Source organism: Alligator sinensis, unplaced genomic scaffold (assembly GCF_000455745.1).
Source record: "Alligator sinensis unplaced genomic scaffold, ASM45574v1 scaffold1283_1, whole genome shotgun sequence".
Classification (NCBI taxonomy): domain Eukaryota; kingdom Metazoa; phylum Chordata; order Crocodylia; family Alligatoridae; genus Alligator; species Alligator sinensis.
The window spans coordinates 1363849-1377045 of NW_005842091.1; the positions used below are offsets into that span (position 1 = coordinate 1363849).

At 43.8% G+C, this 13197-nt stretch overlaps 1 protein-coding gene across 1 annotated transcript; it reads right to left on the reverse strand.

Moving 5' to 3' along the window:
* Window positions 1-892: 892 nt before the first annotated feature.
* On the reverse strand, window positions 893-12621 carry C1QTNF8 (C1q and TNF related 8). Its single transcript, XM_006024026.3, has 3 exons — window positions 12501-12621; window positions 3872-4112; window positions 893-2443 (listed from the first exon to the last, which is right to left on the reverse strand). The coding sequence occupies exons 2-3, from the start codon at window positions 4095-4097 to the stop codon at window positions 1896-1898; spliced, it is 774 nt and encodes a 257-aa protein (XP_006024088.2). The 5' UTR covers window positions 4098-4112; window positions 12501-12621; the 3' UTR covers window positions 893-1895.
* Between the last annotated feature and the right edge of the window lie 576 nt (window positions 12622-13197).

Consider the following 13197-nt stretch of genomic DNA (forward strand, 5'->3'; position numbering starts at 1 on the left):
CATGCAATGAAGCCATAAACCTTCCAGGAAACCCACACTCTCCGATTTCAGGCTCGATTCGGTCAAATGGGACTGATTCGAAAGCAGGAGATGGGGAAGGAAAACCTTTTAAACTATCCCGAGTGTGATAAATAGCACAGGGAAAATCTGCAAATGCCTTGAGTAAACCCAATGCCGCTGAAACCTTTGCTTTTTGCATTCATGATTTCAGGACTAAGTGCCTGCTTCAAATAAGCAACGTAGCCAGTAGGACTCTTAGCACCATCCTAATGGAAGCTTTATTTTGTTTTTAATTGCACCACGGGCTGATTTAGGTGTCTGGGGCTCTTGTTTGCTTACAAGGAACGATTTATCAGATGGCGGGTCAGCGGAGAATCTGCATCAAACCCACTCACTGTCTCCTGCGCTTGTTTATGAGCCTCCTAGCTTTCCTTTCCAGCGCTGCTGCAGCCCAGGATGCGAACGGGGGTTGGCACTTGTGAAGAGAGAGGCGGTGTGGGATGAAACCCAGCTCCTGAACATTGCTGGTTTGAATGTAGGCCAGGCTGGTGGTGTAACTACCTCTAGTAATAAGCTCATTAGACCCTCACTAGAAATCTGCATTAGCTTTTTGGCAATGGAGCAAAATAGCACATACACAAGCCAGTAAAAGTTTGAGAGGGGTTTGCTTCCTCCTCCTGCCCCCTTTTTTGCACATATGATTACCCAAGTGGTCTCCGTCCAATATCTGGCGTACTTAGGTGTGTGTGTGTCATTAAACTCATCATCCTACTTGGTAACACAGGCCTGGGTTTGCAGTTTGCGGCTTTTAGTTCTGCGCTGTGAAAAGCGTATAGGAAGCAAGGAAAACAGAGATGATGCATCCAAAGCACTATTTTTATTTCAACTAATTCTCAGGTTAAACAGTTGGCAACAGAAGATGTACAGCAATGAAATAATTAGCCGAGCAAAACATCCACTACACTGCAATTTAATGACTCCTCCATACAATGCAGATCAGTGTGTGTGTGGAGTGGGAGGAATAATAATAATAAAAATAAAAAAAAGCCTGTTTTCGGTTTCTAGCACGTAACATTTCCCCATTACCTGCAGTGAATTAAAAGAAATAAAGAGCGCAGCCTGCAGAAAGATGATTCCTCCACATGGTTTGTAGTGTACTGGAAATTATAGAGTCCGGTGCCTACATTTCAGAGGTCTCCATCCCTCACCGCTCCCTGTGGTTTCCATTGCAATGATGGGTAACTCTGAAACCCAGCCCCTAAGCAACAGTGCAGGGTTTATCATTAAAAAGGAAAGATAATACATTATATCCTATGCCATGCTCTTTTAGGTAGCACCTTCATACAAAGGACTGTTATAGATAGATAGGCCCATTCCAACGGGACTATGCATGGGTTTAAAATACTTGCCGGTCAGCATATCAGGTGATGGAGTTACAATAGCAGAAGAGAGGTGATACTTAAAGAAAAATGCTGTACTTTTGATCTGAGATTTTCCTCTGGCTGATTCAGCAGAGATGCTGCAGCCTGTTTTTGTAGAATGGGCTGTGGGATTGGGCTCTTCTGCTCCCATGAGCATCCCAAGGGTGCAGAAGAAGGGCTGAGGTTTGCTTGGTACTCGCACGATAGCATCGCAATGAAATGCTGCCTGGTTCTGCCAGTATGCCCCATTTCCCTTTCTTCATAAACACACACCCCGCTTTCCTCCCATGTGTATAAAAACATTACTGGTTAACAACGCGAGAAGCAGATCATCTGGCTGCTGATTTCAAGCAGGCCCTAAAGATATCCACTGGAGTGGGGTCATTACCATACTGATACACATGTGTGCGCTTCTAAGAGAGGAGATAGTAATAAGCCTCACCAAAGCATTGAAGGCCCGTAGCCAAGAGGTGGCTACTCTATGGCTGGCTTAATTAAATGGCCATTGAAGATGATGTAGACATCGGACTCCTCGCTATAGATGGCGTTCTCTCTCTCCCGCTTAAACATCCTCACCCAGACCTCATCCCCCTCCTGTAGCTCCAACATCAGGCTTTGGCTCTGCATGATGCTCCGATCACTGGGCTGGGCGTAAAGGATGGCCACTTCGTTGTCATTCTTCATTAAGTGCAGGTAGGTCTCTTTGAAGTTCCAGGTATGGACATTCAGGTTGAAGAGGTAGATCCCCGGCACGTAGCAGAAGAACTTCCCCATGAACATGTTGAAGTGTTTGTAGAGGTTGACAAACTCAGTGTCAAAAGTGACGTGCTCAAAATAATCGGCGCTGTGGAGAGGCTTCCTCCGGCCCACCGAAAAAGCAGCGTATAGTTGTTTGCAGGAATGGCCTGATGGGCCAGACTGGCCTTTCTGACCTTTCTGTCCGTTATAACCACGTAGACCTCGTGCTCCCTCCTTTCCAACTGCTCCAGGATTTCCTCTGTCTCCCATCTCCCCTTTTTCTCCTATAATCACAAAGGACTTGTTTTCAAAACCGATGCATTTATAACACGGGGCACAGACACATCTGGATGGAGGCAGGCAGCCAATATTCAAGCACAAACACATCTGGATGGAGGCAGGCAGCCAATATTCAAGCATAAACACACCGGGATGGACACAACCAATGTTCGACCCGATAAAAATGCTCCAGGTGCCTTCAGGAGTTCTTGTCATTCTTAAATACCCATCTAAATCTGAATTTTGCACCATCCTTATCCCAACTCCCATAAGGCCATGCTGCTGGGTGGCCCATGTTGATTACCCAGGAAAAAAAGGAGCCCCCTTTTAATTTTGCATTATTTTTAATGGCCAAAATTATTAAAAGGATTAAACTATAGAAGTCAAGAACATGTGTAAAATGTGACAGGAAGTGAAGGTTACAGTACTATTTTCTGTTTAGTTAATTAGGCGATAGTCTTTCTTAAAAAATGCAGGCAAAGTATGAGAAAAATTGTTCATCAAACTTCTGGTCCCTACTATCCAGAATTTACCTTCCCCATGTTTGCATCTCTCTGCGCTGCAAAATCTAAGCTGTCTTTATACAAATATTTGCAGAAAGCGATTTTTTTGGCTCATACTAGAGCTAGATATAGTTACACAACTAAACTCATTTCAGAGAAGTAGTTTACAAGGGAAGTTAGACCAGGGAAGATAGGGATAGATGCACCAGTTGAATTTAGGTGACCAGTACCAAATGCTGAGAGAGGGTGACAAAAACAAAGGACAGACAACACGGGATGAAATCCTGACTTCACTGGACTTCTGTGTTGATATGCAAAAATCGACTTTGTTTCATATATCTGACTCAATGACTAGCATATACACAGAGGAGAAAGGGGAGATGCTATGGATGTGACTGATGTGGAAGAGAACAGGATGCCAACATTTTAGCAGAGGTTTTCAAGGCAGAAGGGACCCCCGATGACCCTCTAATCTGTCCTGAAGCAGGACAGCCATCATTGAACCCACCCACTATCCCCTGCATGAAGCCTTGGATTTCTATCTGTGTTATACCGTGTCTTTTTAGAAAGAGACCCAATTTTGATTCAGGAGCCTCTGAGTGAGTTGAGAGTCCATTAAATCTTTCATTCCATCAGTTATTTGCCCTTGCTGTAAAAATCTTTGGACCGTCTGAATTTGTTCATCTCGAACTTGAATCTTTTCCCTCCTGTTATCTGGTACGTTAAAGACGTAGAAAGTACCTCCTCCACCTATCGGTGCCAATGGACAGGGAGTAAGTTGCCACTGGTGCCTCTCTTGGATGAACTATATATGTTGAATTACTGAAGTTTATGGGTATTTTCCTCTCTAGAGGAGGAACTGAGGTTATGAAGTTATGGTCGATAGGCCAAATGTAGAAGAGGATTCCCCTGCTACCATGCTTTACTCACCTTTCAGGATGGTGATGTCTATAGTGGGCCGGACTTTGGGTACCGAATAGGCAGGGTCATTGCTCATCCTCGCGTACCGCGAAGAGGACACTGAGACAGGCTGCTCTGAAGGGCCGCAGCATCGCACACACGACAGCCGCCGGACTTCCCGTCTTGGCGAGCCCTTTTCTAGCAAAGCGCCCACGTTCACAATGGATACCAAGAGCATGAGAAACAAGGCACTCATCTTCAACTCAGCCGGCTGGAGCAGGGAGAGTAACAGTAATGATTAATGGGATGATTCAACCCAGGGCAACCGATGGCCATCTGTCTGCTTACCACAGGGCGCACTTATTATTTATGCTATTGTCGTAGCATCAAGAGGTCCCCATCAGGGGTCAGGCCTGATCGTGTTAGGCGCTGTACATGCAAACAGCAAAAGGCCAGTCAGTCTGCAGCCACCAGGACAATGATGTATATACAGGGACAGAAAAATAACACCCACCGTTTTGATTAAAAACTCGTTTCAATTTAGGGGGCATAGATTGCAGCCTTGACGGACTAAACCCCCGTCACGTGTACAAGCGCCCGTAGTGGTCACAGCACACCTACAGCTTAGCCACTGCTCAATCAGTGCTTGCAATCAGCATTAGATGAAAAGCAAAGTATTAATGTAATAATAATCATTTTTGTTTTTTACCATTCCTAATTACTGTAATTCCTTTAAAAAAAACCAAACAATAAAAGCAAATATAACACACATAATTCTCCAGAGTTTTTAGGGGAAATGTAAATGTAGGAGGGTATGCAACTATACAGTTTCCCTGGCAAATCTTCCTTTTAGCCTTTTGTTAGATAACTGCTTTAACACTGAGTTAATTGGTCAAGCAGGGCTTTTTGATTATATCTGTTTTCCTTCTCGGCCGAATTTCTATGTAGGCTTCGTATCTGAATTACTAAATTAGCCTGCTGGAAAATCAGAGAGTCGCTGTGAATGTGGACGTTAAGTAGCAATGGCTTTGCACAAACACTGGTTCTGGATTTTTAATGATGGTTTTCTACAGTATTATCTGAAGGCTCCAAAGTGCTACATGGAAATGCAGAGATGCAATAGATGATGGCTAGGCAATCACTTGTCTTCTATGTCTTTCTATAGACATGTCAGTCGTTTCACCAGGAATTCATTGCCCGCTCCACTGGTTTTCATAACGCTTCACCAACTCACAGTTGCAAAGGTTCTGGTCTATAGTTTTCTTGTTAAAAGTGATGCCCTTTTGGGGCCTGATCCAGAGTCCGTATAGTCGAAGCAAAGATTCTCACTTTGTCAGACACTTCACAACTCCCAATTTTGCAGCAGGCTGTACTGGGCGTTAGCGGGGAGGTAGGGGAGGTGATGGCTGGCATGATTTCCAAATACTGCCAAGATTTCAAACCATGGTAAGCCAGGCTGCGGTTTCTCTGGGCTGGGAACTATGGATACAGAACAGATTGCCACTATGGGAAATAGCCTAGGATCATAGAAAATTCAGGTGGCAGGGAGCTCAGGAGGTCGCATCTAGTCCAAACCCCTGCTCCAAGCAGGACCAGCCCCAGCTGCATCATCCCAGTCAAGGCTGTGGCAAGCTGGGTCTTAAATACCGCCAAGGATGGAGGCTCCACCATCTTTCTAGGTAACTTGTTCCAGTGCTTCATCACCCTCCTAGTGAGAAAGTTTTCCCTAATATCCAATCTCAACTTCTCTTGCTGCAACTTGAGCCCATTGCTCCTTGTCCTGCCATCCGCCCCCACTGAGACCAGCCCAGCTCCAGCCTCTTTGCAGCCCCCCTGCAGCGAGTTAAAGGCTGCTATTCAACCCCCCTCGGTCTTCTCTTCTGCAGATTAAATAAACCCAGTTCCAGAGAAGAGAAGACTGAGAGGGATGTAATATCTGCCCTTTGGACTATAGGCACTTTATAGGAGACATCCTGCTCGGGTTCTGGCTTTTGACTTATCACAAAGAATGAGATGCTCACTTTTTATTTTTCTATCGTACTTCTGTTGAACTCACTGAGAGCCCTGTCAAATGCTTATTAGCATGCTGGACTATTTATAATCATTAGCATGAATAATAATAATACCTTTTCATTTGAAAGCAATGAACAGTTTTCTACTGACTGTAGAATAATTGTGATGGTGCTGGTCACAATGCAACAGAAATCTGATATTGGGTGTAAGTTTTTGGGAAGTTAACAGGGTTTAATATGATGCAGTTTGAGGCCAAAATTCTCATTCATGCAGACATCCTTTTACACCACTCTGGAATGAAATTAGGTGTGCATTCGGTCTCCTTATATTGCCAGATGAATGTACAGGGGATGAAAGCAAATTTGAAAGAGGATCCATATCGACAATCTATTTGGGTAGTATGTCCTACTTACATGGTACATTTTTAATGATGGATTCTCTGTTTGCAGACCACAAGTTTCTAGGCTTGTTTAGGTCTGGTCTAAAGTCAAGAGGACAATTAGCTATGTTGTCATATAAAGAAACCCCCCCAAAACTAAATCTATTGACTGTTCAAGACCCGATTTTATTTCACTTAAAAATGGTTGACTTTTTCATGGTTTTGGCCCATAAAGCAGTAACCCTGGGGACACGTGGTAGAACATTGCATCGTTTTAATCTCAATGCATTAGGCAAAGGAGGCATAATTGTTTTTCTTCCTGCTTGTATTGCTCTCATCAAGGAGAATCAGAGTATTCATTAGGAAAAATATTTCTGATTTGGATGTAGTTGGATTCATAAATGTAAAGATATTAGTTCTTGTTTAAAGCACATAGTTCAGATTAGAACGGTGATTATCTCTAAAAGGATCAACATACATGTGCTGGGCTTTTTTCCTTCTCAAAACAATAAAAAAAAGGGAAAGTTATTCACTCAGGGACTATTTAGACATTTAGGTAAAAGAGTGGTGTTTGGGGTCTACACAGAAATAGATCTCTCTATCTCTCTATCTATTGTATGTTAGAGAGAAGTATTATGATAATTACCCACAGGGGAAATTATCAAAATCCACGATTTTTTCCATGATTCATGAAGCATCAGGATGTGCGGGGGTGCAAGGTGGGCAGGTTTGTTTTCCTCTGCTTTGGGAAAACCAGTCTATTGAGCGAAAAAAAAAATCATCTATGGCCTATAGCTCTTGGAAATCAAAGCAAAAATGCTTCCTTTAAGGGTCTTGAATTTTCACATCTGCGGGTGTGTAAGCATGTGTGGAAACCTTTATAATTGGACATCTCATGGACTCTACGTGTGGTTGAAGCTAAGGCCACTGTGGTGTCGGAGTATGCATGTGAAAATAGATTGTCATATGCCGACAAAGAACTAGGGAAAGGAGATAAAAATAGAGAGAAAGCAGGTAGGGGAGAGCAGCAAAGAGAGCACGGCGGGGGGAGAGGACAAAACCTCACGGTGCAACACTTGCAAAGTTGCATTTCAGAGCACAGTTACAGAGCAAGCAAAGGGGAAATGGAAACCAAGGGAGCAAAATGAGGGAATGAAAGCGAAAACCCACATGGGATTAGAGGGAAAGAAAGGGGAAAAAGAAATAGATGGACTCAAAATGGATTAGAGAAGAAAAGCACGTCTGCAGATCAGTGGGAAAGTCCGGGAGGCCTGGAGGAAACGCTGAAATGGAAAATGCAAGAAAAAGACAACCTAAAAATGAAGGTAGAGCCCCTAACATAACACTGGTGATGAAAATACGGGTGGAAAGGGGAGATGTGTTTTTCATTAAAGACGGTTACCGAGATCTTACTGTACCAAGCACAACGCTAACCTTTTTCTTCCCAATGTGGCAGATTTATCACCTTCGCAAGACTGTGAACGACAAACTCTGATATGTTCTGCCAGCACCTCCGCTTACACTAGAGGAAAGATCTGGCAGGTTGTGTCTTCAGCAAATGATTCAAACTCCAACACGGGGGGAACATTTGTCCTACTTTTTCATACTGATCGGATGTGCTGGTGTGTGTCTAGAATGATGTATTAGTTCAACGCTGAATGCCTGGAGATGGCAGAGCTGATCAAATTCCTGCTTGGTCATCCTTTGGGGTACTTCTCCAGGGAGAGGGCGAGACATTTCCAAAGATAAAGGACAGAAAAAGAAACCTAAGATATAGTTTTCAGTGCAAAGAAACTGTACGTGGTAAAGAAATCTTAGCATCCCAAAATATTTCGGTGTAGGATTGCGGTTTTCTTACTGAGTTGAAAGCTCTGAAATGGGACCACATACTTAAGCAAAACTGTGGGGTGGGGGGGGGAAAGCAGGCAGACCCTGTTTTTCCATCCTATGACAAATTTAGAGACATTACCTAATTGTTCCCAATAATTGCACATAAAAGATTAAATTAAAAAAATACGTTATGAAGTGACAAAAATAAAACGTGGGTCCAGGTCAATCTCAAAATATTTTGTGCTGATAACATTGAAAAAAGTCATTTTGATTTCAGCTATGCAGGGGGCTGGTCCCAATTATCTCCCAAGGTCCCTTCCAGCCTTACAATCTATGAACTATATTGGGGGGATGAATTTTTCTATGCTCATTAGCTTAAAAGTAAAAATGAAAGGGCATGTCACAGATTCACAGAAGTTTAGGGCTGGAAGGGACCTTGGGAGATCATCAGGTCCAGCCCACTTGTTTTTTCTACATTGAATTTTATATTTAGAAAATGTAAAAAAATAAAATAAAATGTAAAAAATAAAAAAAGTACACTTGTTGATTGTTTTGTTTCAAAACCTTTTCAAAATATTTTCAGCGGGGAAAAAAAAAAAAAAAAAAGAATTGCCCACACTGACCTTTCCCCCCCCTCCAAATTTTGTCATCTAGTGAATCAGTATTTTTCAATAAAATCATTTAACCAAAAAATTCCTGATTGGCTCTTCTCATCCATTGTTATATCACCGATTGATGGCCACAACGTTCACAACCCCGGGGGCTCAAAGAAGAGGCTCCAAACGTTGGTGGCTTGTCCAAAAATGCAAACCCGGTCATTCTGCCTGCCGAATGGTCTCTCTCCATTTCTGTGCTACTTTCAAGGACCCAAGAGCAAAGGGATAAAAAAATACTGCAAGGCAACCCACAGTTGGAAGTCTTCTCAGAGAGATGGACCCATCCCACAAGGTTCAAATTAGGAGCCAATGTTTCCTACATATCGGGTGCCCAGCTCAGAGGTTGAAGATGAATCACAAAATCATCAAAAAGTAGGACTGGAAGAGCCCGCAGGAGGTCACCTCGTCCAACCCCTTGCTCAAGGTAGGATCATCCAATTCCAATTAAACTAGAGACTTATAAAGCATAACAAAGATTTAGCCATGACCTTTGGCCTTCTGTTTTGATACTCTTTGGTTAAAGTCTTGGTGCAATCTGACCTTTTTATTAAAGTTTGAGTGTTTGGATTCAGCTATTTCACTTTGGGCCCACCTCTCACACCTAGCTCACGTTTGCAGGGGTAAGCGCTCTAAAATTATTTGCAATTTCTGATAGTTTGTCTAAAGGGAACCCGTCTTCTGCACCTCTCGAGGTCTGCTGTTCACTAATTCCTTTTACGCTTGCAACCCACGTTCCCTAATGACACAAGTGATTAAGCCACATACACTATGACACTATAACACATCCTCGTTACAATAGCTGCGTGTGCGTTACTGTCTCTGATTTTCATGAATGAACTTTTGGTGCTTTAAAGTGATGTTTCTTCTCAGCTAATCTGATTCCAATAGGTAATTACTATGAGGAATGGAAACTGGTTTTTTTCCTATAATGGTCTCAAGAGACCTGCTCAGAACACAGCATAAGCACAGCTAATTTCTGGTGGCAAATGAGACGGAAGAAAAATAGCTGAATTTTTCTCCGGACAACCAAGAAAATGAAACTTCTTCATGCATTAAATGGGGATATCTTAAAAAAAAAAAAAATCTTTAGCAATTAAATTGGAAATTGCAAAACATGAAATGATTCAACCGTGACCCTTGGACTTCTGTTTTGATTCTCTTTTGTTACGGTCTTGGTAAAAAATCGTATTAAAAAAATAATCGGAAAGTGGAGCCTGATTTTTGTGAAAGCATTATGGATCTGATCCATAAGAAGCCTTTTCTACGGTATTTCTATCCAGATGAGAATAGAAAAACACTAGTCTCATTTAATAGTCTCTCTTCCCTGCAGCAAATCCAGCAGGTTTTGCAAAGCAAGCATCCAAACTTTTGAATGCATTCCCAGATACAACCTGAAATAATAAACCTGTATTGCCAATGGCTGAGCTCTCACTTCATTGTCAAAGCAGGTGTTGTATAAATTATGGATCTGAAGAGTTTTCTCTAGCCAAGGACACTGTTGTATCATATGCTCCGTTTGATCCAGAGCAGACAGTTATATAAATACATTACCGCTACTCTACAGTGATTCTTGATGGACTAATTAAACACCCCATAAAACAGTTACCAGTCTTAAATATAAACAGATAAGGCTGCAACGTTACAAATAGCTATGTTGCAAACTAAACTCCATGCGGATGTGGTTTAGTTGGCAACGTAGCAAACTCATTTAAATGGTAAAAAAAACCCAACCCTGCATGTGTACAGCGTGATACAATTAAACCACAAAAACGGCCAGTTTTCGTCACGTGTACAAGCGCCCTTCAAATCCAGATGGTTCAGCAATCTCTCCTAGCGGCAGGTTCATACTGCCCCGATGGACAGCTGTTCTTTGAAACGGTGGCCTAGTTCTCAGATACACTTTAGTGCCTTGATGCGCACTGAGATATAATGAGCATTTTTGCCTGCCTGAATATCATTTGGGGAGCACATGGAGAGGAAGAGTTGGCCGTGTCGCTTAAAATAGCACAATTTAACAGCCTTTTGCAGATGCCTTTCTGTTGGCTCCCTCTCGTCACAGGTTTCAAAGCATTTGGGGATGACTCTCTTGAGGAGCGGCTAGCACCAGAAAGTCCGTGGCTTTCGAATGTGGTTGCTTACAGCTAAAAGATCTTTTCCCAGCGTCCGCTTTGTCTGGATACACGGTGAGACCATCGAAAAGTGCAGCTATGAGCATGGGGCACAACCCTGAACTTCTATATGTCCCAAATTGCAAGGAGCTGAGATCTGCACCCAAACACTTCAGAAGCTTGGGTCACATCCCAAATTAGTAGCTGTCCTGTGCTTTCACAGTTGCCTGAACAAGAGGTTAGATCCAATCCTTACAGTTCAGCAAGCCTTTGCTCTGGTTCCTAATAAAGAAGAGATATATCATTCAGAGCTGGCAGGCGCTGACATAATTCCACTCTGATCAAGGGAGCAATGCCTGCTTTCATGCCATGTGTGAAATTGCCTTCTGCTTCATTAATGATTTGGGGTCTCAAATAATCATTTTTCTTGTTACTGTTGCAAGTGTTGTTATTAATACGGCTATTGTTTTATGCATTTGTATTACAGAAACGCTTCAGAGCCTCGGTCGCGGCCCAGAACACCAACTAAAAGTGATCGCTGCTTACTAAAGACCCAAGTATCCCTGAGCAATACTTGGTGGCGTTGCTTGCCAGGAACATGACTGCAATGGCCTGGACACTGGACAGGGTCATGTTTTTTTACTGGGCGGGCCCTGGGAAGGAGTCTCATTTTCACATGGCCAGACAATGATTCAGCCCTGCTTTTTGGCGAAAGAGGACAAGTTCCAGCTCAGCAACTGCCCAGAGGAAACACGAGCTGATGAAACAGGCCGCTCCTCTGCTCCTTGCCGCTAGAAATGGAGTTCCTCCTGGTGACGGCACCGCCTGTGAGTTCGTGGCTTGGGGCCTCGGTTTCAGCCACGTGCTTCAGTCACGTGGATGACGACGATGATGGTGATGGTGAGTCTTCATCAGTCGCATGGAAAGAGGTTTCTTTGCAGCATGAGACCTCCGCTTTCACTCTTCGGCAGCTGTTGCCAGCTGCTTGCAAAGCAAAAGGCCAAGGGCTGGCGTTGACTCCCATCGGCCAGACACTTCTCTTCCTCGGTCCAGGCAATCCACACGGAGGTGACTAACTGATGACTCAACCAGCCCTCTGCTAAGCCGCCCAGGCACCACCGTTAATCAGCTGAGGCTAGGGGAAGAAAGCACACTTCACACCCCTGCGATTCTTGGGCAAAGCTGGAGCAACACATGTGAAAGCTGTGAATGTTTCCTAGCCTGGAGGGGGGGCTGTAAAGACAACTCCTACATCTGCCTTGCATCTGTGCTAGCAAAGAACTGATCTGCAGGCTGGGAAAGCAGATAAAGTCCCCTTAGCAAAGGCAGCCATTGGAAAGTACAGCCGGGGCACTGATTCATATGGACAAATCTATTGCTTAAAAAAAGCCAAGCAGCATGAATGCGATTTCTGCGGGCATGGCAGGGGTGGCAAAGGAAGCGATGAGCATTAGCAGGGACATGTTAAAGCCACTACCACAGTATTCTGGAAAGCTCCCAGTCAACCCACTCCTTTATTTTGCCTGTCCCAGTACAGCATAAAAGTAAAGACCAAGTCACTGCACCGATATTTTTTTTTTGTGATTCATTCAAGTCATCAGCAGCGACTGGGTGGGAACAGTCCCTTCTCCAGATCGATCATTTTTCCAGCTGTTTGCATCCAGTGAACTTACCTTGTGACTCAAAACCTCCTTTTCTCTTTAGTTTCTTTGCTGTTGCTTGGGGAGCTTCATAATATGAAAGCTACTGTTCATTCAGCGGCCGGGCTGGTGGCTTCTGCTGCTTCAGTTTCCTTGCTGGTATCCAAATGAAACACGGAGCATCAGTCCAACTTCTTATGAAACTCAGCAGCTGGAAGTGCTGGCTGCTTGGGACAGAGCTGGGTGGCTGGCTTACAGCAAGTGGTGCAGCTTTCAGCTCCTCCTGGCCCTTTTCTTTTTTTTTCCTGTAGCCTCTTTGGCTCCTCTAACAGCAAGAAATGCAGGATTAAAAAAACCCCCAAAAACCACAAACAGCTCTCGTGGCCAGGAGGAAGTTAAAAATGCAAGAAATACATGGAGCTGGCTTTTCATTGGGATATTCAGCATCTTCTCAGAAAAAAAAGAAAAAAAAAAGTTTTGCATTTTATAGAGGAGACGAGGGCACCTGCTAGGATCCTCTAGCATAATCTGCAGCTGCTCCTGGGATCTTATAATGTGGAGGTGTTGCTCATCCCTGCCTGTAGTCCCCTAGCTGCCCCAGCGTGCAGCCCTTCATGCAGCCAGTTTTCTGTGCTCTGCTTTTCGTTATTAAACCAAAGCGGAGGTGGCTCCACGTCAGAGGAGGTTTAGGCAGAAGGGAGGGACGGCATGGAAAGTGTCTCCCTTTCCC

Bases quoted from the DNA above. Each gene is read 5' to 3' on its own strand.
- C1QTNF8 (XM_006024026.3), bottom strand. From the start codon at position 4,097: ATGAGTGCCTTGTTTCTCATGCTCTTGGTATCCATTGTGAACGTGGGC. The intron at 2,444-3,871 runs GTGAGTAAAGCA...TTGTGATTATAG, and splicing joins AGACATCACCATCCTGAAAG to GAGAAAAAGGGGAGATGGGA.